General features: G+C 36.0%; 1 protein-coding gene across 6 annotated transcripts in view; it reads right to left on the bottom strand.

The window, feature by feature from the left end:
* Window positions 1-27,054, bottom strand: part of ADK (adenosine kinase) — a 550,282-nt gene that overhangs the window by 80,815 nt on the left and 442,413 nt on the right. For all 6 annotated transcript variants that reach the window (XM_070782218.1, XM_070782222.1, XM_070782221.1 and 3 more), the window contains 2 exons: window positions 24,424-24,459; window positions 12,255-12,369 (listed from right to left, as the gene is read on the bottom strand). In XM_070782218.1, the coding sequence (XP_070638319.1) occupies window positions 12,255-12,369; window positions 24,424-24,459 (151 nt within the window). The remainder of the gene's footprint in view (window positions 1-12,254; window positions 12,370-24,423; window positions 24,460-27,054) is intronic.

The raw sequence follows: 27,054 nt of genomic DNA, 5'->3' as shown, positions 1-27,054 counted from the left end.
AATATCAGCATTTACATTTTTTAATGCCCAAAGAATATGTATAAAATTAACCGTATGGCATGCAGTAAAAACAAAATTACAACAAATTTTGAAGAACTAAAATCATCCAACATATCTGATCACAATAAAATTAAACAAAGTCATAAACAAAAAGATAATTAGGAAATCTCCAGATATTCAGAAATTAAGCAAAACTTTCTAAATAACTTAAGGATTTAAATTTCAAAGATGAAAATTAAACTAGATAATTGAGAAAAATCAATGAAGACAGACTTGATTCTTTATAAGAATAATAATAATTGATCAACCCTGTGGAGGCCATCAAAATGTGCCTCTCAGATCTGCCATGGGCCATAACTGACTGATGGAACTAGCTATGTTCTGAATCCATCACTGCTTTCATGCTGGGTCCATGCTTCCCAACAGCAGGGGACTGAGCACAGCAGGAAGGCAGTGGAGTTTTTTTTTTTTTGCTGTTGTTTCATTTATTTATTTTTTGGCTGTGCTGGGTCTTTGTTGTTGTATGGGCTTTTCTCTAGTTGCAGTGAACAGAGTCTACCCTCTAGTTGGGTCGTGCAGGCTTCTCACTGCTGTAGCTTCTCCTGTATAGAGCACAGGATCTTAAGCATGCAGGCTCTGGGTTGTGGCATGTAGGCTCAGTAGCTGTGGCTCCCAGGCTCTAGAGCACAGGCTCAGCAGTTGTGCCACATGGGCTTAGTTGCTTCACGGCACGTGGGATCTTCCTGGACCAGGGATTGAACCCAAGTCTCCGGCACTTGGCAGGCAGATTCTTTACCATTGAGTCACCAGGGAATCTCTGGAATCCTATTCTTGAGAGGTGGGACTCCATTCGACAGCCTGGCTTGATGAGCAACTATGGATTGAGGAATCCTCACTGATGCTGTCAAAACTTAACTGTATTACAACCTAAGCCTCTTCCTACTTTCCTTCTTTCCTACCTACTTTCCTTCTCTCTAACACAGGGAACAGACCTGCATCACAATTTGACAGGTCTCTTTGCCCCCTCTGACTGCCATCTTATTATCCTTCACAGGTGTTTCCTTCAATAAATCTTTTGATGTTTAACTTCATCTTTTCAAAAATGTAAACAATTAATTATCTGTGGCTGGCTGGGTCTTTGTTGCTGCCCACCAGCTTCCTTTAGTTGAGGCGAATAGGGGCTATTCTCCAGTTGCGGCGTGCAGGCTTCTGTTTACAGCGTCTTCTCTTGTTGATGAGCACAGGCTCCAGGGCACGCAGGCATCAGCAGTTGTAGCATGCCGGCTCAGGAGCTACTGTTCATGGTCTCTAGACCACAGGCTCAGTAGTTGTGGCACATGGGCTTAGCTGCTCTGAGGCATGTGGGATCCTCCTGGACCAGGAATCTAATCTGTGTCTTCTGCATTGGCAGGTGGACTCTTAACCACTGGATAACTAGGCAAGTCCCTCTAATTTCATCTTGGCATCTACTTCTTGGAAAATCCTAACTAAAGTAAACTTCTAGGAAGTGATCAAGGAAAAGAGCAGAAATTTAATTCCAAGATCAAGAATTTTAAAAACAACATTATAAATCCTATAGTAAGCAGGAAGGTGAGAGAATAGTATGAATGATTTTATGCTAATAGATTTTAATATTTAGATGAAGAAAATTCCTGGAAAAAGCACAATTTATCAAAACTAGCATAGAAAGAAATGGAAGCTACACATTCTGATTCAATGAAAGAAGCTGAATCTGCAATGAAAAGTCATCCAACAAAGTACTTCCTAGGCCAGGACATTTTGAAGCGTGAATTCTTTATAATATTTACATAAAACTAACATCAGTGTAATAAAACTCCTCTAGAACAGAAAAAGGCGCTTATCTAATTCATTTTATAAGATCATCATAATGTTCCTACCCAAAGTAACAAAATGTTACAAGAAAGGAAAATTATAAGGCAAACTCTCTCTAAGCAACACTGCAAAAATCAGAAACAAAACATAATTAGATCAAATCCAATGATCTAATAGAAGAATATCACAATTATATTGGGATTATCTCAAGAATGCGAAGGTGGTTTTACCACTCCAAAACCAAGCTATAATTCACACATTAAAAGGAAAAAAAAAAGAAAGAAATCATATAGCAATCTTAATAGATCAGGACAGTTATTGGATAAAACGCAACATTCCTTCATGAATAAAAAATAGTCTTAACAACAATAAAATTCTTAGTAAACTATTACTGGAAGGAAACTTCCTTAATCTGATAAAGAATATCAACAAAGAGAATATAGCAAATATCATTTTTGATGAAGTGCTGAAATGAGACTTCACCTGTTAGAAATGAGACAAAAATGCTCAAAATAACTATTTCAACTGTATTTATATTTGATATGCTGTACTGTGCTAGATAATACAGTTGATAAAAAGTCTGAAAGAAAGCAAACATCTGTGGGACTTCCCTGGTAGCTCAGTGATAAAGAATTCACTTGCCAATGCAGGAGACACTGGCTCAATCACTGACAGGAGAAGATCCCCCACGCTGCGGAACAACTGAACCTGTGTCCTAGAGTCTGTGCTCCATGACACGAGAAGCCACCGCACTGAGGAGCCCGCACATCATAACTAGAGAGTAGCTCCCGCTTGATACAACTAGAGAAAGCCCATATAGCCAAAAAAAAAAAAGTAAATATTTGGGAAAGAAGCAAAATTGTAAATCTGTAAATATTCACAGATGATATCATTATATATATAGAAAATCCTACAGAACCAACAGATACATTACTAAAATGAAAACAAGGTCACTATAAAAAAAAATCTATACATCAATAAAAAAACAAATAGAAGCTGAAATCTAAAAGGATGTCATTTAAAGAGGGGAAGCAACTTAGCAGCAGCACCAGCAGCACTAAAAGACAAAAAACCTGGAATTTAACAAAGATAGATATTATAAGATGATTACACTGAAAATAACAAACATTTTGAGAACAATTAAAGACCACTTAAAATATCAGAGGGAAATACTCTATGGATTAGAAAACACAATATTATAAAGGTATCAATTCTCACTAGCTGAAATGCAGATTCAATAAAATCTCAAAAAAAATTCTATTAAGAATTTGACACAAAAAATAAAACTTGAGAGGAGGTGATAATAAACAGATTCTGGAATTTATGTGGAAATGCAAAGGACCAAGAAGAACCAAGAGAGTCCTGAAGAACAAAGTTAGAAAGCTGATAATAATCAGATAATAAAGGTGATTATATAAACTAAGTAAATGACAATGTAAACCAGTATAAGAATAAAGAGACAATGGAATAGAATAGTCAAGAAAAAGAATCACAGATACAAGATCATCTGAAATATGACAAAGGTATCAATTTAGTGCAGTTAGGAACACAATGATGGGTCAACTGGTTATTCATATGGGAAAAATGAATGAATCATGCCTTCTGGATCACATCATATACAAAAACTAGCTCTAATTCTAGATGGACTGTGGATCTACATGAAAACTTTTTTTAAAATAAAACATTAGGAAAAAATAACAGGAAAATATGAAGACATGAGCTTGGCATATGTAAAGATTTTCCTCAAAAAAACAGCAAAGTTTATTTACCACAGAAGAAAACACTATAAATTTGACTATATTAAAATTAAAGGCTTTTCTAAGATACTTGCATCCTAAGGTTCACTGCAGCACTATTTACAACAGCCAGGACGTGGAAGCAACCTAAATGTTCATCCAAAGAAGAATGGATAAAGAAGATCTGGTATACATACATACATACATACATACATATATATATATATATATATATATAATGGAATATTACTCAGAGTAGTCATAAAAAAAGAATGAAATAATGCCATTTGCAGCAACACAGATGAACATAGAGAGTGTCATACTGAATGAAGTAAGTCAGAGAAAGAAGGACAAATATCATATGATATTGCTTACACGTAGCATCTAAAAAAAAAAGCGTACAAATGAACTTATCTACAAAACAGAAATACAGTTACACATGTAGGAAACAAAACTTGGTTACCGGGGGAAAGGGCGGGGAAGATAAATTAGGAAATTGTGATTGGTATAACACACTACTATATATAAAATAGATAACTAATAAAGACCTAACTGTAATTGAACTCGATTCAATGCTCTTTAATGGCCTTTATGGTAAAAGAATCTTAAAAAGAGTGATATATGTATATGTATAACTGAGTCACTTTGCTGTACAGCAGAAACTAACACTACAGTGTTAATCAGCTATACTCCATTAAAAATTACATTAGTTTCAGGTGTACAACAAAATGATTTGATATTTACATACATTGTGCTACAGGAAATAAGAATACAAAATAGAATTTTACAGTAAATAAATAAAATTAAAGGCTTTTCTAACCAAAGACTTGCATGTTGACTGTAAGAATTATAATCAATAAGACAACAAATAAGCACAAAAACTTAACAAGAACTTCACAAAACTAGATATTCAAATGTTAATAAGCAGACGAAAATGTGCCCCACCTCATTACAACATGAAAATTTTAATTAAAAGCACAATGACATACTAGTATATACTCACCAGAATGACAAAACTAAAAAGATGGATAGTATCAAATGCTGGTGAAAATGTGAGGGGGAAAAGTCATTCTATATAAATTAGTACCGTCAGTTTGGAAAATTCTGAATTGTTAACTATGGTAGTGGTTACATAAACATATGCATTTGTCAAAACACAGAAAGTGACACTATAAAGAGTAAATTTTTTACTTATTTAAAAAACAATTATCCTTCAATTAAAAAATAAATTAAAAAAAACCCCAAATATGAAAGGAAATCAAAGTAGAATACAAACTCTAATAAATATAACTATTACAAATGAATAATGTAACCATATTGAAGTGGATGGAATAATAAGAACTAACTTAGAGTTACTTTTGGATAACACCATCTTGACTGCAGGGAGATCAAACCAGTCAATCCTGAAGGAAATCAGTCCTGAATATTCAATGGAAGGACTGATGCTGAAACTGCTATATTTTGGTCACCTGAAGCAAAGAGCTGACTCATTGGAAAAGACCATGATGCTGGGAAAGATCGAGGGCAGGAGAAGGGGATGACAGAGGATGAGATGGTTGGATGGTATCACTGACTCAATTGACATGGTTTGAACAAACTCCGGGAGTTGGGGATGGACAGGAAGGCCTGGCGTGCTACAGTCCATGGGGTCACAAAGAGTCGGACACGACTGAATGACTGAACTGAACTGAACTGACTAGATACCACACGGTCAAAGACAAAAATAACTGTAAACTAACACTGTATGTCAAGGAAATATGTTTCACACAAGGGTATGGGAAAGCAATTAAAAACTACTTTGTTGTTTAGTTGCTAAATTGAGTCCAATTGTTTTGTGACCCCATGGACTGTAGACTGCTAGGCTCCTCTCTCTATGGGATTCCCCAGGCAAGAATACTAGAGTGGGTGGTCATTTCCTTCCCCAGAGGCTCTTCCTGACCCAAGGATTGAATATGCATCTCCTATATTGGCAGGCAGACTCCTTACCACTGCGCCACCAGGGAAGCTCAAAAACTACTTTAGGATGAAAAAAATACTAACTATAGCTTATATAACAAAACCAGAAATTTCAATATCAGAGTGAGAAGTTATAAATAAGGAAAGGAAGACGGTCAGAAAGAACTTTATTGTTCCAACAATAAACTGGAATCAAAGGTATCAGTCTGAACTCATGGAATTTAAATATATACATGGATAGAGAAATAAATATAAACAGGTGTAGAGTCATGGGTCAGAGAAGGCAATGGCACCCTATTCCAGTACTCTTGCCTGGAAAATCCCATGGACGGAGGAGCCTGGTAGGCTGCAGTCCATGAGGTCGCCAAGACTCGGACACGACTGAGCGACTTCACTTTGACAGGACTGAAGCGACTTAGCAGCAGCAGCAGCAGCCAATCTATTTGTAAGAGGGCCTAGAAGCAATGATTCTTAAGTAGCAATGAGCATATCTAGTACCCAGATTTGGCTTTCTAAAAACATGTGCTAGTAAAAGGAGCTAGGGTTATTTGAAGAAGTAGTTGAACATCTTATGTTGTGAAAAAGGAAGGTAGTGCTTAAAAAAGTATGGGGACAGAGCAGGATAAAAAGCCTATACATTGGGTGATTCTATTTTAAAAAGAAGCAAAACAAATTGTGAGCAGTAGAAGTGAAAATAATGGGTAAATTTGGTGGGGGTAATGATTTAGGAGGGGAGTTCAAGGTGTGGGTTCTAAAGCGCTAGAAGGGTTCTTCTACTTGATTTGATGGTCACTGGCATAGGTATGAAAATCGTAGGTATGATGTGCCAACATAATGAAAATCTGAACCAGTTGTGTATCTGTACTATATTTCAAAACAAACCATATAATCTATTTTATATTTTGATTACAGTGGCTGTTCCATGTTAATTGGTAAAATATATGTGCATTCTACCATATGTAATCTATACCTTAATAAATCTGATTAAAGGTCCTTTAAAAATAAATTCTATGATGAGGAGAACATTTGCCTAGTGTAGGCTGTCTTCCATTTTGCTTTCTAGCTTTGATAGAAAGGTGGGTGTTCAAAGAAGTCTCATTTCTTGACAAGCCTGAGATCACTAAACCATACAAACCATGCCCCAAAGATAATACTTTGTCAGGAACAAGACAGTTTCACATATGTCATTTTAAATTATTTTGAACCTCTGGATTAAAGAACTTTGTCTTTTGTGGTTACAAAACATTTTAAATGGAACATGAATTAATAAGTTACCTTTTTACGTTAATAGTTAAGAAAAATACATATTGTGTAAAACCTTATCTGGTAAGAACTTTTTCCTAAGAATGCCATGCATAGATGTTCGGAAAGAATGCTACTTAATTTGTTCCATCCACATCATTACCAGTACCTATGCCAATAAGAACAAGATTTAAAATTGGTTTGGCTGTAGTGGAGAACATTTTCAAAGTGATTTATAATAATATTTTATAGCAGTAGCAGTTGTGATGATGTGCTGACATTATTCTTTCAGCTGCTGAGATTGTTTTTCCTTTAGAGTTCGCATTTTCTTTTGCACACCTTCTGTGCTTTATGCCTACCAGAATTGCAAATCATACTGAGCTTTTCTTAGAGAGTAATAGACAGCCTTGAGTGTTTTCAAAGAACATGAAAACTTAACTAGCAAATGGGGTGACAAGTTTAAGGACTCAAGAACATGAAAACAAAAAACTTCAATAACCCCATTTACTCATAAGAAAATGACAAAAGACACTATGATGTGTCTATCCTAAATTACGAACTTCCCAGAGGCAGGAGACTATTTAAAGTAGTATGTATATAGATTGCTTTTTATTGTGGATGAGTCCTTGTTACTTTGTGATTTATTGAGAAGGAGAAGGATTCAACAAGGCCTGACTTATTGAGGCATCAGATGCTTAGCTGCTAAAGATTTTGTTTCCATTATCCCACAGGATCATAGAACTTGAAGCAACGTTATCAAATCACCTAATCCAGTGGCTCTCAAAGTGAGAGAAGAGGATAGTAGCATTGCTATATCACCTAAGGGGCTTCCCTGGTGGCTAAAACAGTAAAGAATCCGCCTGCAATGCTGGAGATCTGTTTAAGATTCCCTGGGTCGGGAAAATCCCCTGGAGAAGGGAATATCCCCTGGAGAAGGGAATGGCTATTCTAGTATTCTTGTCTGGAGAATTTCATGATCAGAGGAGCCTGGCAGGCTACAGCCCATGGGGTTGCAGAGTCGGACTTGACTGAGTGACTAAGTGCACACACATTATCACCTAAGGGAGTTTTTTCAACAAATTCACAACCTTGCACTTCTCTTCCCCCAGACTCTATCACCTCCATTCTTATACATCTTCTTGAGGATATATATTCTAACTCCTCACAGGGATGTATCAGGTTGAGGGGAAGGTGTTTTTATGAAGGGAGGGCAATATTTACCAAAAGCCCATTAGGTGATTCTAATATAACAGCACCAGTTTTCCAATTGAGAACCTCTGACCTAGTCTGTTTTTTTCTTTTAGGGCACAATTACAATTCAAACAGCTCAGAAAGCACTCTGGAAGTATTCAGAAAAGTCTACAGCTTATTCTTCAGTGTCCCTATTTTATTGTCTCATAACAGCTACTATGTAAAATGTGTTATTTTCAATTCAGAACAAAAGTCCTATTGCTTCTTCCAATTTTCTATGATATATTTAGTACAGAAACTTGGAAAAACTTAAACTTGCTACGAAGATATAAATATGTATATATGTGCATATATGTACATATTTATACATGTGTATGTAGAAAATCTTTTTTTCCACTACAATCCTTATTTTAGTAAGATTATATTTATGTTAATATTTGAAGACCTTATTAGCAGCTGCTTTGCGGTAGGTAATCTTCAGTCTTAGTTTTTCTAAAGTTTATAGACACAGAAATGATTTCCCTAACCTGACTCCCATGTTGCCAACAGGTTCATTCAACATTTATTAAAAGGATCAAAATGGATAGAATCAACTTTTCTTTCCTGCCTTCATCCCTAGTCTCTTGCTCATTATTTTCCAGTCCCTCTCCAATCCCCTCACTCCCCAAAAAGCTCAGAACTCAATTAGCCTGCAAGCAATGAACCAATGATTAGTATGTGACAAAACCTCTGGGCTGGAAGGATAGAGGATGGATTCCCAAATGAAATAGAAGTGACCAAAAACAAAACAAACAAAAAAAAGGAGTAAGTGGAAAAGTCTTTAGATTCACAAGCAATTTATGGAAGAGGAATTCAAAGAATTACATTTATAATATAAGAGAAAACAGTTTATTGACTCTATCTCAAAAGGAGAAAGGTCTCCAGAATTAAATACCAAGAAACTAATTTTGTTACATTATTGCTAAATGCCACAAACTTAGCAATGATCATTGAAAAGTACTCTACAGCACAAGGTTTAAGGAACAATGATTCCTAATTAGTGTTTTAATAAGTGTGTTAGCATTGCCTTGTAACATTCTGGAATGTCACTTACAGTAAATTAAGGGATACTTTCTTTCCCCATCTTCCATTAGTATTTTAATGCTAGGAGGTGGGAAAAAGCTGATCCATATTCAAGAGGGAAGGAGGAAAAACAATAACAAATTGGCATCTCTTCTGTGAATTGCCCCACAGGCCAAGCATTTTTATGTTCTTAATCATTATTAAATGACTTAACATGACACCCAGAGCCTGGCAAATGATTGCATCCTGACATAAGAACGAATTACAAATGAAATGAAAGATCAAGCCGTATTAGAGGATTGCCTCTGGGAAATGAAAATCTTTAATTCTCTTTTATTATTGACATTTATTTGGCTGCCATGAATAACAACACAGCAAAGAGATTCAGCTATGCTTCTGCATTGAATAGCTTATCCCAGGGCTCAAAACTGCATTAACATTTATCATGTTTGCTTTTGTAGCTGACACCACTGAACAGATTCTCTATCCATCTTGTATTTATCATGCATTGCAGATATAGTGCATCCTCTAATTTAAGTTCATTTTCATAGAGTAGGAACAGCAAAGATTAGCCAGTGTCTTTCCTCAAATAAATTCCTGCTGGTAAGCATCCCTAAGCATGGTTTAATAGATTTAATAAAGAACAAAATGAGTTGACAAGGAAATTCAGTCATAGGAAGGGGAGGCTAATTTTAAAGGTTTCAATTTTGGGAAAATTGTGCAAATTCACAATGAGGAAGACACTTGTACAATATGTAGATCTGGAATATATAAAGCCTTAAAATAAATGTCTCCATAAAGAGCAACAAATTGCATGTTTTGAATCTGAAGGCAGTATACCAGTTCCTGTAAGATAAAAAAATCTGCATGTTTTTCACTTTTCCAAAAAGAGTTCATTGCTAAGACAGGAAGAGGCCACATGGTATAGGAAGACAGCAATCCAGGTAGTTATTATTAATGCAGGGCTATCTTTTCATGACCCTTTTCTCCCTTGTACACATTTACAACATGGCTTTTCCTGTCACAACAATTAAAGATTATATACTACCTGGTGCCTTTGCTTACATGATCCTCTTTGACTGGACTGCCCTCCTTTCTTTAAGTTCCTCCTAAAATTCAAGACTTAGCAAGGATATCAATGTGTCTTAGGAAAGGTCCTTAATAACTCTGAATTTTGTCTGAAAAATTTTTTTTTTACTTTTCTTTCTGTTTCATTTACTTTTAATTATGGAGACTTTAAAACATATGAAGAAGTGGAAGTAATAACATAATAACCATCCCCCATATATCCATCACCCAGCTGCCACAATTATTAACTCATGACAAATCTATTTCTATAACAGTTATAAAATAGATGGCTGAGTAAAAACAGAAATGAGGTTTTCTTCTTGAAGTTTAAAAATAAGAAAGTAACTTATTTCTGAATTCTACTTGCTCATAATCAGATAAGTTTATTTTATTCAAGCATGATACTTGGTAAGTAAAATTTATTTATTTATTTATTTTCAGGAAAGACATTTCTAGACTGACAATATCTCCAAAGTTTCAAAACAAATAAACAAAATCAAAGTGGATTTACTCAAGTGAATTTTAATAAATATAAGTTCTTGAAAGATTTTTTTACTGGGAGAAGACAGCTGTATTTATTAAAATAAACAATAAAAGGTACATTTTTACAGACATAGAACAAACAGTCCTCAAATTTGCAAAGGACCACAAACTACCCTGAATAGCAAAGCAATCTGGAGAGAAAGAATGAGGCTAGAGGCATCACACTTCCTGATCTCAAATGACATTACAAAGGTAGAGTAGTCACAGCAGTACAGTTCTGCAGAACAAGACACACACACAGGCCAACGGAACAGAACGGAGTCCAGAGACAAACATGCGCATAAGGTCAATTCATTTATGACAAAAGAGCCAAGAGGACACAAGAGGGAAAAGATAGTTTCTTCACAATAAGTGGTATTGGGAAAACCAGACAGCCATAGGCAAAAGAATGAGACTGGACCACCATCGTGCAACATACATAAGCATCACCTTAAGGTGAATGAAAGACTGGAAGCCAAGACTTGAAATCAAACAACTGTTAGAGGGAAACAAAGGGAGTAAGCCCTTGACATTGGTCTTGATGATGAATTTTTGGATTTGACACCAAAAGCAAAGGCTAAAATAACAATAATAAGTGGGAGTTAAAACTAAAAAACCTCCTATATAGCAAAGGCAACTATTAACAAAGTAAAACGCAACCTACAGAATGGGAGGAAATATCTCCAAGTCATATACCTCATAAGGGGTTAACATCCAAAATACATAAAGAACTCATACAACTCAACAGCAAAAGAGCAAACAATCCAATTTAAAAAGGGACAGAGGATCTGAACATACAGTTTTTCAAAAGAAGACAACAGATGGCCAATAAGTACACGAAAAAGGTACTAAAAATAACTACTCATCAGGAAAATACACATCAAAATTATAATGAGGTATCATCTCAGACCTGTTAGAATGGCTAAACTACCATAAAGATAGGAAATACCTGTTGGCAAGAATGTGGATAAAAAGGCACCTTTTTGTACTGTTAGTGGAAATGTAAATTGGTGCCGCTGCTATGAAAAACAGTATGGAGGCCCTTCAAAAATAAGTAGAACTACCATAAGACTCAGCAATTCTACTTCTGCGTCATGAACGAAACAAAAACACTAACCCAAAGAGATATCTGCACCCCCATGTTCGCTATAGTGTTATTTATAATAGCCAAGACATGGAAAACACCTATGTGTCCACTGATAGACATTTAGGATGGACAGACTTCAGAATGGATAAAAATAATGTGGTATATATACATCAGCTCACGCATGTGTGCACACACACGGTGAAATATTATTTAGCCACAAAAAAGGAAATGCTAGTATTTGAAACAATATGAATGAAACTTCAGTACTCTACACTAAGCAAAGTAAGTCAGACAGACAAAAACTGCATGATCTCACTGATATGTAGAATTAAAAAAAAAATAATAAAAAACTCCAAGTCACAGATACAGAGAACAGATTGGTGGATGCCAGCAGCAGGAGTTGGAGGAGGGGGTGACAGTGCGTAAAGTACATGGAGGAGATTTTAAAAAGAAAAATGTACACTGCTTTGAGTAATTTATAATAGAAAGTATATAACATTTTAAAATAATGATTAATCTCCATAATACCGGGTTTTCCCCACAGCTTCCCCACGTACCTGTAGCCAGTATGGTGTCCTCTCTCCCTTGGGTGAAAATCACAATTCGCTGCCTCTTTGAGTTGACTTTTGGCAGAGCCTGTGTCTTTCTGGCTATTTCTTTAATGTCTTCAGTCTATTAATAGAAAGGAGGAAAAATATGCTCATAACCAATACAATAAACTAAAATTTTATAGTAGATTAAGGATTTAGTTTCTCATGCTCAAAATAAGAGAGACTTGATCATAGAATTACATAAAAATTTTAACTACATACAGAAGTAAACAGAATAGTACAACAATCTTCAAGGAACCTATCATCAAGCTGCAATGATTTGAAATTTATGATGAATCTTATTTCTATTTATCTACCTACCTTTCATATTATTCTTAAGGAAATCTCAAATACTATATAATGCCACATGTAAAATGCTTTATTATGTATTTCTAAAAGGTAATGATTCAAACATAACCATCTATTATATTTTTAATTAATGATAATTCTTTAATATCAACAGAAGTCAGTTTTCAAATTTCCAATTAATGAGAGATTTATAAAAAAGAGTATTACTGAATTATTTTAGAGGCTTACAGAGAGAGCATAATTATGCTGATTCTGGAAATAATGCAGTTAATATAATAAATTTTTCAAAGAACTAAAATGAGATGCTAACCATTTTCTAGAGACTTAGCTTTTTTAAAGATAAAGTTTAAAAAAGTACAAATTAGTTCTAGAAACCCTCACGCTGTTTTTCATGATCACACAGGCTGCAAAGTTTTACATCATAAATGTTCTGTCTTGAAATCTAATTCTTGAGCTATGGGTTAGATTTTTAGAATCATGTTTTCAACTTTTTTGAATTAAAAAATGTATTTTCATTAGCTTTTTAAAAAACTAATTTATTTTATTTTTCTGGTTATGCTGGGTCTTCATTGCTGCGTGCACGCTTTCTCTAGCTGCAGTAAGCAGGGGCCATCCTCTAGCTGTGGTGTGCAGACTTCTCACTGCGGTGGTTTCTCTTGCTGTGCAGCACAGATCTAGGCACACGGCTTCAGGAGTTGTGGCTCCTGGGCCTAGAGCTTGCAGGCTCCAGTACTCGTGGCAGGTAGGCCCAGCAGTTGTGGCATGTGGGCCCATAGTTGCAGTGAACAGGCTTAGCTGTTCCTCGGCTTGTGGCATCTTCCAGGACCAGGGACTGAACCTGTGTCTCCTGCATTGGCAGGCAGATTTCTTATCCACTGTACCACCAGGGAAGTCCTCAACAATTTTAGATAATTTAAAAACCCATGTTTGAATTCAGAGGGCTGCTAAAATTGTGCATGGTCTGGAGTTTGTTGGTAGCTTCTTCTATCACTGTGCAAAGTTTAAAAAAGGTATGGAGAGAGAAATATATACCAGAGTGGAAATATATCTAATAAAAGAAATTAATTAGGATATATAGGACAGAAAAATTTAGGTAGGCAAAGCAGACAAGTCACAGTGGCTACAGACAACATCAGAAACCATTATGTTTTTAAAGGTATGACAATCTTTAGTGAAATATTTGTATGCTGTTTAGTCACAAAATACTTAAGATTCTGGATGATATATGAATCTAAGCTTCTCCTAAACCTAACATCATGATTCCTGAGGACTGCTATTTCTGGGAAAAAAAAAAAAAATAGTCTTTTGTGGTTGGACAATGCTGCTGACCTTTTAAACATGCTGACTATTTCACTTTTGTTTGCTTATTTTAGAAAAGAACTATGCCTGAAACTCTGATAAGATGAGAAAAGAAATTCCCTCAGTTTGAGGGGAAAGACTATTAAAAATGACCAGTAACATTTGAAAGTGAAGTTGCTCAGTCGTATCTGACTCTTTGTGACCCCATGGACTGTAGTCTACCAGGCTCCTCTGTCCATGGGATTTTCCAGGCAAGAATACTGGAGTGGGTTGCCATTTCCTTCTCCAGAAGATTTTCCCAACCCAGGGACTGAACCTGCGTCTCCCGCATTGTAGGCAGACACTTTACCGTCTGAGCCACCAGGGAAGTCTATCCCCCCAAATGACAATGTCTTATAATAATAATGCTTCTAATAAATATATACATTAAAATTACATATAGTATTCAAATCTCTTTACTACAGACATATTTCACTAATATAGGATTTTTGCTTATGATTGAGTACAGTTCATTTTTAGTAAAGATAGGAGGCAAACTCCAGAAAGATTCACTTTACCACCTTAGGAGTAGAATTTTATGCATGTACTGGATGATTTTTAAGTAGAGATCCTTCTTAAAAATGGTATAAGGAATAAATTAAGAGTGAGATTTGGTTGCCTTATACCAACCCTGTGAAAAAAGAGAATCTTTTGTGGGAGTTTTGGTAACCTAATCAAAGCAACATTTTTAACCTGCCTCAAGTTAAACCTTATAAAAACAGCAATTCAAGATTGAAACAAACTTTTCAGATATAAATTTTCACAGAAAGAATAAGCTTTATTCTATTTGTATCCATATCTATAGCTTCATTGTGCACCAAATCAAAGTATCCCACACTAAGCTTTGAGGAGTCATTGTTTTGCCCTCAACAGATGATTCCCATCTAGTATAAAAGCTTTTCTTAAAACTTCAATTTTGTCTTCCTAACAACATATATTTCGAGTTCTGTAAAACTTGAAAACATGAACCTCTTCCTTATCTCCTGGTAGTTCTTTCTCCCATATATCTGCTCTAACATATCTTAACAGAATGATGAAATTACAAGGGATTTTAGAGTATGACACAACTGGATTTACTAATTTTGATGTTGTTGTTCAGTTGCTCTGTCGTGTCTGACTCTTTGCAACCCCACAAGCTGCAGCACGCCAGGCCTCCCTGTCCAACACTCCCGGAGCCTACCCAAACTCATGTCCAATGAGTCAGTGATGCCTCAACCATCAGTGCCTACCCAAACTCATGTCCAATGAGTCAGTGATGCCTCAACCATCAGTGAGATCCAACCATCTCATCCTCTGTTGTCCCCTTCTACTCCTGCCCTCAATCTTTCCCAGCATCAGGGTCTTTTCAAATGAATCAGCCCTTTGCATCCGGTAGCCAAAATATTGGAGTTTCAGCATCAACATCAGACCTTCCAATGAACACTGACTATAGGAAAAACCATAGCTTTGATTATATGGACCTTTGTCAGCAAAGTAATGTCTCTGCTTTTTAATATGCTGTCTAGGTTGGTCATAGCTTTTCTTCCTATTTGTGTGACCTCAAATAGTAAATTTTTATACACAGAAGATCTGTATAAAAAATCTTAATGAACTGGATTACTACAATGGTGTGGTTAGTCACCCAGAGCCAGACATTCTGGAGTGTGAAGTCAAGTGGGCCTTAAGAAGCACTGCTGTTAATAGAGCTAGTGGATGCGATGAAATTCCAGCAGAACAATTCAAATCCCTAAAGGATGATGCCATCAAGGTTCTGCATTCATTATGTCAGCAAATCTGGAAGACTCAGCAGTGGCCCCAGGACTGGAAAAGGTCAATTCTTATCCCAATCCCCAAGAAGGGTAGTACCAAATAAGATGCTAAACACTGGACAGTTGTACTCATCTCCCATGCTAGTAAGGTCATGCTTAAAATCTTGCATGCTAGGCTTCAGCATTATGTGAACCAAGACCTTCCAGATGTCCAAGCTGGGTTTAGAAAAGGAAGAGAAACTAGAGATCAAATTGCTAACATTTGCTGGATTATAGAGAAAGCACGGGAATTTCAGAAAAACATCTATCTCTGTTTCACTGACTATGCTAAAGCCTTTGACTGTGTGGATCATGATAAACTGTGGAAGGCTCCTAGAGAGAGAGGAATACCAGATCATCTTACCTGTCTCCTGAGAAAACTGTATGTGGGCCAAGAAGCAACAGTTAGAACCCTTTACGGAACAAGTGATTGGTTCACGATTGAGAAAGGAGTACGACAGGGCTGTCTGCTGTCACCCTGTCTGTTTAACCTATGCACTGAGCACATCACGAGATATGCCAGGCTGCATGAGTTACAAGCTGGAATCAAGATAGGCAGGGGGAAACATCAGCAACCTTAGATATGCAGATGATACCACTCTAATGGCAGAAAATGAAGAGAAACTAAAGAGTCTCTTAATGAGGGTGAAGGAGGAGAGTGAAAGAGCAAGCTTAAGACTAAATATTAAAAAACTAAGATCATGCATGGCATCCAGCCCCCCTTACTACATGGCAAATAGAAGTAGTGACAGATTTCCTCTTCTGGGGCTCCAAAATCACTGTGGATGGTGACTGCAGCCATGAAATCAGAAGACGATTGCTTCTTGGCAGGAAAGTGATGACAAACCTAGACAGTGTGTTGAAAAGCAGAGGCATTATACTGCCGACAAAGGTTTGTATAGTCAAGGCTATGGTCCTCCTAGTGGTCATGTACAGTTTTGAGGGCTGGACCATAAAGAAAGTAGAATGCCAAAGAACTGATGCTTTTGAACAGTGCTGCTGGAGAAGACTCCTGAAAGTCCCTTGGACAGCAAGGAGATCAACCAGTCAATCTTAAGGGAGCTCAACCCTGAATACTCACTAGAAGGACTGTAGCTGAAGCTGCAGTATTTTGGTCATCTGACGCAAACAGATAACTCAGTGGAAAAGTCCCTGAATGCTAGGGAAGATTGAGGACAGAAGGAGGAGAGGCTATCAGAGGATGAGACAGGCTGGATGGCATCACCGACTCAATGGACATGAGTTTGAGTAAACTGTGGGACTTGGTGATGGAGAGGGAGGCCTGGCGTGCTGCAGTCCACGCAGTTGCAAAGAGTTGGACATGACAGGGCAACTGAACAGCAAAGCAGGTAAATATACCTCTCTGAAACTCCATTTTCTTATCTACAAAACTAAGACAATAGTAATTGTCTTAAAAGATGTTGAGAGTGAAGTATGCTAAAATTGGTGGGCAAAAGTCTGAAGAGAAACAGGTTATTTGTTTAGTCTTATAGTATCTCCCTCTAAACTTATTCATTACAGAAGGAAAAATAGAAATGCTAATAGTGAAGAAGGTTGACAGACATCCCTTTACCCCAGGGATCAACTTTAGTGATGCTTAAATTAGTGGGTAAAATGGGATATCTGCACAGGTATCACCCCCAAGATATTTTATCAACTACAATGGGAAAATACTTAACTTCATAGAGCATAAATACCACCTTAACCTAGTGATCACAGTTAACATCACCAACAGTAAGACATTGGGATATCATGTATATCCCTGTTATGATGCACTGATAAGGGCACAATGCTGCTGCTGCTGCTAAGTCGCTTCAGTCGTGTCCGACTCTGTGTGACCCCACAGACGGCAGCCCACCAGGCTCTGCTCTCCCTGGGATTCTCCAAGCAAGAACACTGGAGTGGGTTGCCATTTCCTTCTCCAACGCATGAAAGTGAAATCGCTCAGTCGTGTCCGACTCTTTGCAACCCCATGAACCGCAGCACACCAGGCCTCCCTGTCCATCACCAACTCCCGGAGTCCACCCAAACCCATGTCCATCGAGTTGGTGATGCCTTCCTACCATCTCATCTTCTGTCACCCTCTTCTCCTCCTGCCCTCAATCTCTCCCAGCATCAGGGTCTTTTAAAATGAGTCAGCTCTTTGCATCAGGTGGCCAGAGTATTGGAGTTTTAGCTTCAATATCAGTCCTTCCAGTGAACACCCAGGACTGATCTCCTTTAGAATGGACTGGTTGGATCTCCTTGCAGTCCAAGGGACTCTCAAGAGTCCTCTCCAACACCACACTCCAAAAGCATCAATTCTTCTGTGCTCAGCTTTCTTTATATTCCAACTCTCACATCCATACATGACTACTAGAAAAACCATAGCTTTGACTAGGTGGACCTTTGTTGGCAAAGTAATGTCTCTGCTTTTTAATATGCTATCTAGGTTGGTCATGAATTTCTTCCAAGGAGCAAGTGTCTTTTAATTTCATGGCTACAGTCACCATCTGCAGTGATTTTGGAACCCCCCAAAATAAAGTCTTCCACTGTTTCCCCATATATTTTTGCCATGAAGTGACGGGACCAGATGCCATGATCTTAGTTTTCTGAATGTTGGACAAACCTAAATTGAGGGACATTTTACAAAATGACTGACAGGCAGTCTTCAAAAGCATGAAGATCATGAACAACAAGGAATGCGTGAGAAATTGTCTGATAAGAAGAGACTAAGAAGACAAATATATGCAATGTGTGACCCTGGACTAGATTGTGGAAGAGAAAAAAGAAATTAGAGGAAAAACTGGTGAAATGAGAATAAATTCTACAGTTCAGTTACTAACACTGTACTAATGTTGACTTCCAGGTTTTGATCATTATACCTTGGTTCTGTAAGATGTTTACATTAGGGGAAGCTAAGTGAAGGTATCCAGAAATTCTCTGCACTATTTTTGCAAATTTTCTGAATCTAAAATTGTTTCAAAATAGAAAGTTTAAATCGTTTTTTTGTGTGTGTGTATGAGGAGGAAAAATAAGGTAAGTGAAAGAGCTGAATGTAGTATTTAGCACATGCCAAGTACTTAATAAATATTAATGTATTTCCTATATTTACTGTCATTTAAATATGCTCCAAAACTGTCAAATCCTAAGTTGCCTGAAAATCCCTAGAAAGGACCTCAAGATTTTTTTTTTTTGGCTGTGGTGGGTCTTCAGTGCTGCCCATAGGCTTTCTCTAGTTGTAGCAAGTGGGCTCATATTTGTAACACATTTAGTTGCTTAGTTGCTCAGCAATAGGTAGGAACTTCCTGGACCAGGGATCGAACCAGTGTTCTTGCATTTCCAAGAGGTGGATTCTTAACCACTGGCCCACCAGGGAAGCCCTCTGAAGAGTTCTGAGTATTGAGAATTCAATTATGTTATCCAGTAAGGGAGGAGAAAGAGAAAAAAGGAAGAAAAAGTAGAAGGAAGCTCACAATTTAAATATGAGCCATGTATAAACAGCTATGAGCACTCTAAAATACTCATTACCTCTTAACCAGTCTAGACAGTATGTATTACTATGTCCCTATTTTATAGATGCAGAAAGCAAGAGCCATGTATATAGCTCTAAAATATTCATTAAATCTTAACTACTCTAGGAAATAGGTGCTATTACTATATCCCCATTTTATAGATGAGGAAATTGAGTCACAGAGAGGTTAAGTAACTTCCCAAGGTCATAAACATACTAAGAAGTGGAGCCAGGACTAGCATCCACAAAGTCTTGATTCCAACACTCTTACCTGTTATCCACAGATCATACTGCGTCTATGAATTCTGGTTATGTGATTTCTGTTGTGATCACAAAACTAAAGCATCTTCACGTTAAATAATTATATGGAACAGTCACAAGTCACTGCTGATCCTGCATTTAAACATGATATTTTTCTTAATTATTCTGGTTTATATTTTACCCTAGTGAATTTCAACTTCTGAATTTCCAGATATTTCTCATTTTCCAAGGTCATTTGAAAATCTGATTTCCTCCTCCAATATGTTAGACTGTGAGAAAGAAGTTTAGTTTATAAAGATTACCAGATTCAAGACAGCTGAGCTCAGATTCTGATTCCATTATCTGTTAGCTATGTGACTCTGAACATGTTATGTAGTTTATTTTTTTTCTGTTCAACTGATATGGCAATACATGCCCTACCTACCCCTCCAAGGTTTGTATGAATATTAAATGTATGAATGATATGTTAGAAAATGTTTTGTAAACTTTGAATCATTTCATAAATGTCAAATTATGCTTTTATTGTCACTGGTGGTCACACATTTTAAATTTAGCATTGTTTTCCAAATTAATATATTGTCTTCATTCCATTTTTAACAAGCTGATGATACAAATGTAAAAGAATACTGTCACCACCTATCTACTCCTATAGAAAAGCAAATATGGTGTTCATACATATCGCCCCATTTAATCACACATATTCTGCTTCGTGTAATAATCAGGGTGGTCATACGACGTGTCAGTCTCCATCCTGTCTCATACCACTTCCTCGCCACTCATTCCTTTGCAGGTGCACTGGCCTCCTGTCACCACCTGGAGTGCACAGTACATTATGCTCTCTTGTGTCTAAAGTCCTGTGAACTCTTGTTCCCTCTGTCTGGTTTGTTTCCCTGTTGCTTGTTTTGCTTTTTTCTGTCATAGCTAGATATTTGTGTTTTTTAGTTTTACTTCCTCAGAGAGTCACTCCAATGATCAGAGTATCTAAAATAGGAGACTCCCACCTTTTCCTTTACCGTACACTTTCATTCTTTCTATCTTGTTTTCAGGGTCTATCGAAGTGTTAGGCACAAAGTAAGTGCTCAGCAAGTATTTGTTGAATGAGTAAGTGATTAAATCAAGAGAATCACGACTATTATATCTCTTTCTGTTAACTGAGTGCTTTTTTAACTGTTATCACTTGGGACTCAGTCACTTAGGGAAGCAGCACTGTACTCTATCAACAAACATGATCTAATTTAGTGTCTCATTTCCAGAAACTCTTGGTGATCGTTCACTGTGCATTCTTTCTATTTGTGAGGAACACAGGAACATTAGAAAAATCTTGGAGAACTTTTGGTAATCAATACCTTCTGAAACTCTCTGTGGACTTACTATCCAGTGCTAATCAATGGAAGTTTCTGTGAGGATGTCATGATCTACATCTGTCCAATATGGTAGTTACTATCTACATAGGCATGCACTTGAGATGTGCCTACAGACTAAGGAAGTGAACTCGTAATTTTATTAAATTCAAATAGCCACACATGCCTTGTGGATGCCTATTGGATAGCACTTTCAATACTTTCTTCTCTCAGTGGTATAAGATGATAGAGCTGTCATTGGTCAGAGAAAGACTACAAGCCTGGAAGTCTCTGGGCAGAGTCATGGGCTGCAGGGAAGTGGGAAAATGGAAAAGGATTGCTTTATTTCCTCTACGGTTAGAAGTATTATATTTTAGAGCTCTAAAATAAGAAAATTAAAATTTGCTGCTTGGAGTAAAACCGAGTAACTGATACAGTAGAAAAGGTGTGAATTCTCTTCATTGTTTGGCATATACTCTATTGCACTGAGAATGAGAACACAAAGAATAGTTTTATTTAGGTTTTGGAGGTATGTTCTTCACTTTAAATCAATTTTCAATAGTGCTTTTAAGAGGTTTCATAATGAAACATATTGCTAAGTGCCTCATTTCTATTTAGGTTCTAAAAATACAAACCTTTAATCGGTTCAACTTAAGATAAGGTTGGTTTAAAAACACACTGCAGTCTGAACCGATTTTTCAAAATAATAAAAGGCCCCGTGAAACTTTTTACACCAAGAATTGTCATTTTAAATTCTTAGCAGGTCTATCATTTAAATCAGGCACTATGCAATTTTCCCTCAGCCTACATATATATATATATATTCGTCTCTCTTCTGCTTTGTGCTCTGGCCAGTTCCAGTTTTTATCTCATTCTCCAGTGTACTCCTAAGCTGCTGCTTCTTACTGAAAATTGCCCAATTCACTTTAAAGATTAAAGATTTTTTTCTTAAAGAAAGATTATCTGAAATTTGCAGAGAAGCTAACCAGAATATCATAAACAATGTCACTGAGGATATTTCCTGATGATAAACACTGGTTATTTTTAGAGGCATTTGGACTGGTCTCTTAGCAGACAGATCACTAGTGGCAACACTCGGTGGCTTTGGGAACTGATTGGGATTTATAACAGAAAATGAAGGTAGGACTTACGGGAAGAAAAAGTGCCCACCTTTCCTTGCTCTTTAATTTTTTCACTTCTCTCCTCTCATTCACGTCCCAAATTAAGAGGTAAAATTAAAGTTGGGAGGAAATAGATACAGATTTTGTCTAGTTTGTCACAAGACTTGAAAGCACTGACACATTCCCACAGACATTAAACTGTTAAATGATTTATTCTTGTTTGAGTCTTTAAAAATACTGAGATTCAAATCTATGCTTTCATATTACTATCTAACCAACTAAGGAAACTTCAATGACATTTTAAAATCATTCAGTTTCTCTAGATAGCATTCAGTACAAGGGTTATATTTTATTAAAAATACCGACTTCGGGGTATTCTAATCAAGGCTCTTACAGATTCTGAAATACTTATAGTATTTTAGGGAACCCATGAAGGGATACATCAAGACACTGTATGCTTTATACAATCTAACACATCATTGTCAAATTACCAACTGAGTTTTGCTATGTCAGGAGGTAATAAGGTATACTATTATAATCATCACTTTGTTCATATGTTGTAATCAGTTATGGCAGATTTATGGTAAAAAGAAACAACTTTAGAGTCAATAAGTAAGAACTAATGGAAAGGTTAATATGGTGCTGGTTAGTAGAAAATAGAAAAAGTAGCTTGTTGCTAAGACTGAATTTAAACCAGGCATATTCAAAGCATGTAGCTCAAAGGGACAATAAAACTATGAATTAGTAAGGTTTAATAAATTATTAAAATTATTATCAGGTACTACAGAATCATTTGTTATACAACATGTTACATTTCTAAAAGTGGTTATTTTTTAGAACTGAAATACATTTCTAAATGTTAGCACATAAAATAGGACACAAATTTATACTCTATATATGTTTTATTTGAATAATTTTTATGTAACAACAGAGAATATTAATTGTTAATACTGAAATTTAGAATCAGTGAAACTTTTAAAACATGACTTAAAATATTTACTTATAGTTTCACGATCAAAACATTTGTCTTTCTAAATTGAACGTTCCCCTCATTACATTTAGCCCTCTACAGCAATTGCCAGTTTGGGAAATTACAAAGGGAAACTTAAATTAGATAAAAATTACTTGGAAATCTTTATTGCTTCTTCATGTGACTCGACCTTATATTCATGAGAATATGTTAAAATAAAAACAGGAAACTCCCAAGAAACGATGATAGTTTCCATTAATTGAGCACTATGAGGCAGCTTCCTGCCTTGATAGTTTTTATATAGGACTTTGAGAGCAGAATACTTATACCACATGCTCACTATCTTCCCCCAAGAAAAAGAAGCACCTTGGTTGTCAAGTCCTATGACATGGATAACATACACATGTATCACTTTGTTGCTTAATAACAAATCTGTCTTTAGTACATTTAAATAACATTTCCTTCACAATTTTATAAAACACCTTTTTCTAAAGAGTTCAAAGTGAGCTTACTAATATATCCAGTCAATGCTCACAGTTTCTGTACATGGTAGACAATACTGAGTATGCAAATAAGGAAAGAGTTTCTATATATTCCAGATCTAGTCAGGTTAAATTTAAAAAAACTTACATCCATCAAACATTCCAAGTTGCTATATAGAACATAATATTCTACAGAGTTCTGGCTAAATAAATATGATAGTCATAAAAATCACACACTCAGTTAATCTCTGTCAGTTAACCTGGGTTTAGATTAGTCAGTGTGTCCCAACAATCCATTGGAAGGTAGATACTACATATGTAAAAACATGGTCTTGGCTATTAATTTTGCCAACAACAACTATATGGAGTTTGGAATCTCAACAGGATAATATTTCTATAAGGAAAACAGAATTCATTATCTGAAAATTAAATCAATTATCAATTTTGTGTTTCAGAAAATGTATATGTTTTATGCTATCAAAGAAAAGAGGAAAAAGAAAAAAAAGATTCAAACAGGAAGTTCATATGAGAAGGATTTAAACTAGTCAGTTCCTAACAACAGTTAAGTATAACCTTTGGAAATTAATTTACATAATGATAATCTACATGTGGTAAGGTTGAAATTATTTAAATGACATTATATTTCACTATTTAGTGTTGCTCCACCACTGCTTTAGCAGTGAATTCTTATGAAATGTAATGCAGCTAATGAGGTAGCTTTTTAACTGAACAAACTGACAGGCCCCATATCTGCAGAGGCAGCTTGAAACCGTGCCCAACCTCTTGGCTTCCCAAGAGGCTTTTCAAAATTCAATAAATAACATCTGTAGGCGATGTTGGGTGCAGACCTAGCAGAGTGCGTCATAACACTGTGCTGGCAGAACAAAGAAACCATGACGACTGCCAAGTTTCCATGGCAACTGCTGCGAGGCTCTGAGAGTATAATAGCACATCAATCACTGTCCAAAAGAACTTCATTATCAGCTAGAAAAAACCTTTAGGATCTGTTTAGTGTGCAATTGTGGGTTAACTCACCTCAAAGCCTTGCTCTCTAGCAAAAGCGGCAGCTTCCTGAAATAAAAAAAAGAACAGTTAATTATAAAGTGCTAGGTAATGAAGAAATAATCCATTTTGAAACTCATTCAAACAGTCTTCTTTTTACACAATTATCTCAATATACTCACATAGTTCAATTTTTATTCTTACACGGAAAAAAAAGATTTCTTTTTTCCTTGGCATAAAAAAAAGGCAGCAAATGTCAACACACTTCACAAGCTGAAATAAAGAAGATGTACTACATATTTTTACTGTAGCTGTCACCATGAGTTCAGATGTTTTGACCCCGACAAAGAAAATCATTTGAAACCTAAGGAAGATGCTGATGGTTATGTTTTTAATTAAAACAATACCTTTCAGAAAACTCTTCTGTAAGAAGAATGTTTGCTAATAAATGTATAGATTAGATTCAGAAAACCCACCTTTTGTAATCTCTGATGAAATTTATTCAGGCAAAGGTTATCAATGGATGCTCAATTCATTAGGTTAAAGAATGATGGGGAACTGCTTATTTCATGGAATCGAAGTATCAAAGATCATATGCTGGTCACGAGGAGCAAAGTATAACTTTACAGCGGAAGAATCAAGCAGTCATCACTTTAACCCAGTGATCAATCTTATTACCTAATATTCTGATCACCAAATAGTCTGTGGCTTCTGTCATAATGTAGTATAAGGTACAGAGCACCATCTATAAAGTTTTTAACATGAATTAATCAAAACTTTATTCAATAACTTGTAGTCTACAGGAAATATATAGAGGATAGAAGAACAAGTTAAATGATACACTGAGAAGGCTAATAAACAAATCCATAAGGTAGGACATTAGACAGGACAAGTACCTTGGTCTTTGTAGTAAGTCAACATCATGATAAAATGTACAGGAGTAATGTACACATTTTAATCGGAAACTGTTTTGAACACACCAGTTATAAAATACATTTTGGGTAAGTTTGATTATGAAATGGAAATCAAATAATATTAGGAATTATCAACTTGATATGAAAAAATCCTAGATTTTCAGGTGTATCCTGAAGTATCCTGGGATAAAATGGCATGGTATATGTAATTTATTTTAGAAAACTTAAAAACAAAAAAAAGAAAGTGAAGCAAAAATGGCAAAATATTAATGTATCTAGATGTATTCAGTATTACTATCTTTTGCCTGTTTGAAAATTTGTGTAATAAAATGCCTACCCCCTCATTTCTCTCTGATTTAAGATGACAGGGTAACAAACGCTGAATATTTTTTAAAATTTAGTTAAAAATTTTTAAACAATGTTTTTCTAGATATTAAATATATCTTAAGGGCATAATCTGATGAACATTATTATATAATCTAATGCCCTTATAATAGGCTATCAAATGACAAAACCACATCTGTGTAACCAAATCCTTTCCTTTTCTTCACTCCCTGCTTTGTGCATATATTTTCATTTTAGTACTGATACAGAAAATGGAGGCAATATTACTTTTCAATTCCACTTCCCTCTTGAAGATGGAAAAAAAAAACTGCAGACAACTGTCAAGAGTCTCTACATCTTCACTTACATTCCTCCAAAATTATCTTTGCCAAGAGATATTAATAGAAGGATGGGATGTGAGCCTGAGTAGTGAGCAGATCCAACTTAACTAAAATGACTGCTGCACCAAACCATGTAAGGCAGAAACTACAGTTAATGTCTCCAGCACAAATCTGGGTACTATCTACATGTTAAGGAAAACACAGAGAAAAGAAGTATGTATGCACTTATCGTCCAATATACTAATACCATGTAAGTTTAAAGAACCACTCTGAGGGTCTGAGAAGATTGAAAAATACTATTACAATCAAACACTGAAGTTAATAGAAAGTGATAAGCTGAAAGTACAATTCCTTAGGCTGTTCACTAGAGAAGCATCAAACTGATTGAGTTAACCTTAGTTGATACAGATAAAAAAATTAAATCATGATCTTGACAACTGGTGTAAGGATGGTTAGCCTTCTTGACAATTTACTTACACCAGAATCTTGTATACCAGACAGTCAATAATATTTACTAGCTTGGATGTCAAGGAAAAGGATAGGGTTCAAAAGATAGCAATGTAGAATTTTTCCAAGTTGTCCAACTCAAGAATTAACCAAGCTAATTCTTATATGAAAAAAACAATAAAATAGCTTTGTGAGAACTACTTATTTATATGGAGCTTTATCAGAGGCATGAAAGAAACCTAAAGGACTGTAAGACAAAGTTAATATGACAAGTCTGTACAACTAAAATTGTACTAAGACATAAAGACTCAAAAGTCACATACAGTAGATAGGTTGCCTTTTTAATGTCCAGTTTTGCTCCCCAAAGTAAGACGCAATAGACTGTGATCTGTTATGGTACAATAGAACTGACTAATTGCAAGAAGGCACATTGACCAATGTCAGATCATTATTCTTCAACGAAACTGAGCCCTAGGACTCTTCCACATCTGTAAACTATTCCAAGCACTAACGTATTTCTGACTGAGGAAGGACATGCTGAAGAAGTCTATTCAATTTTCTATCTTAGCGCCCCCTCACACAGGTTTGCAGAGCTGTGCCCTATCACTGAAAAGCTAAGCACTTGTTCTATAGCTTAA

This window comes from Bos indicus, chromosome 28, assembly GCF_029378745.1.
Source record: "Bos indicus isolate NIAB-ARS_2022 breed Sahiwal x Tharparkar chromosome 28, NIAB-ARS_B.indTharparkar_mat_pri_1.0, whole genome shotgun sequence".
NCBI classification, from domain to species: Eukaryota; Metazoa; Chordata; class Mammalia; order Artiodactyla; family Bovidae; genus Bos; species Bos indicus.
The sequence above is the reverse complement of the archived record's forward strand: the minus strand, read 5'-3'. Positions and strand labels throughout refer to the sequence as shown.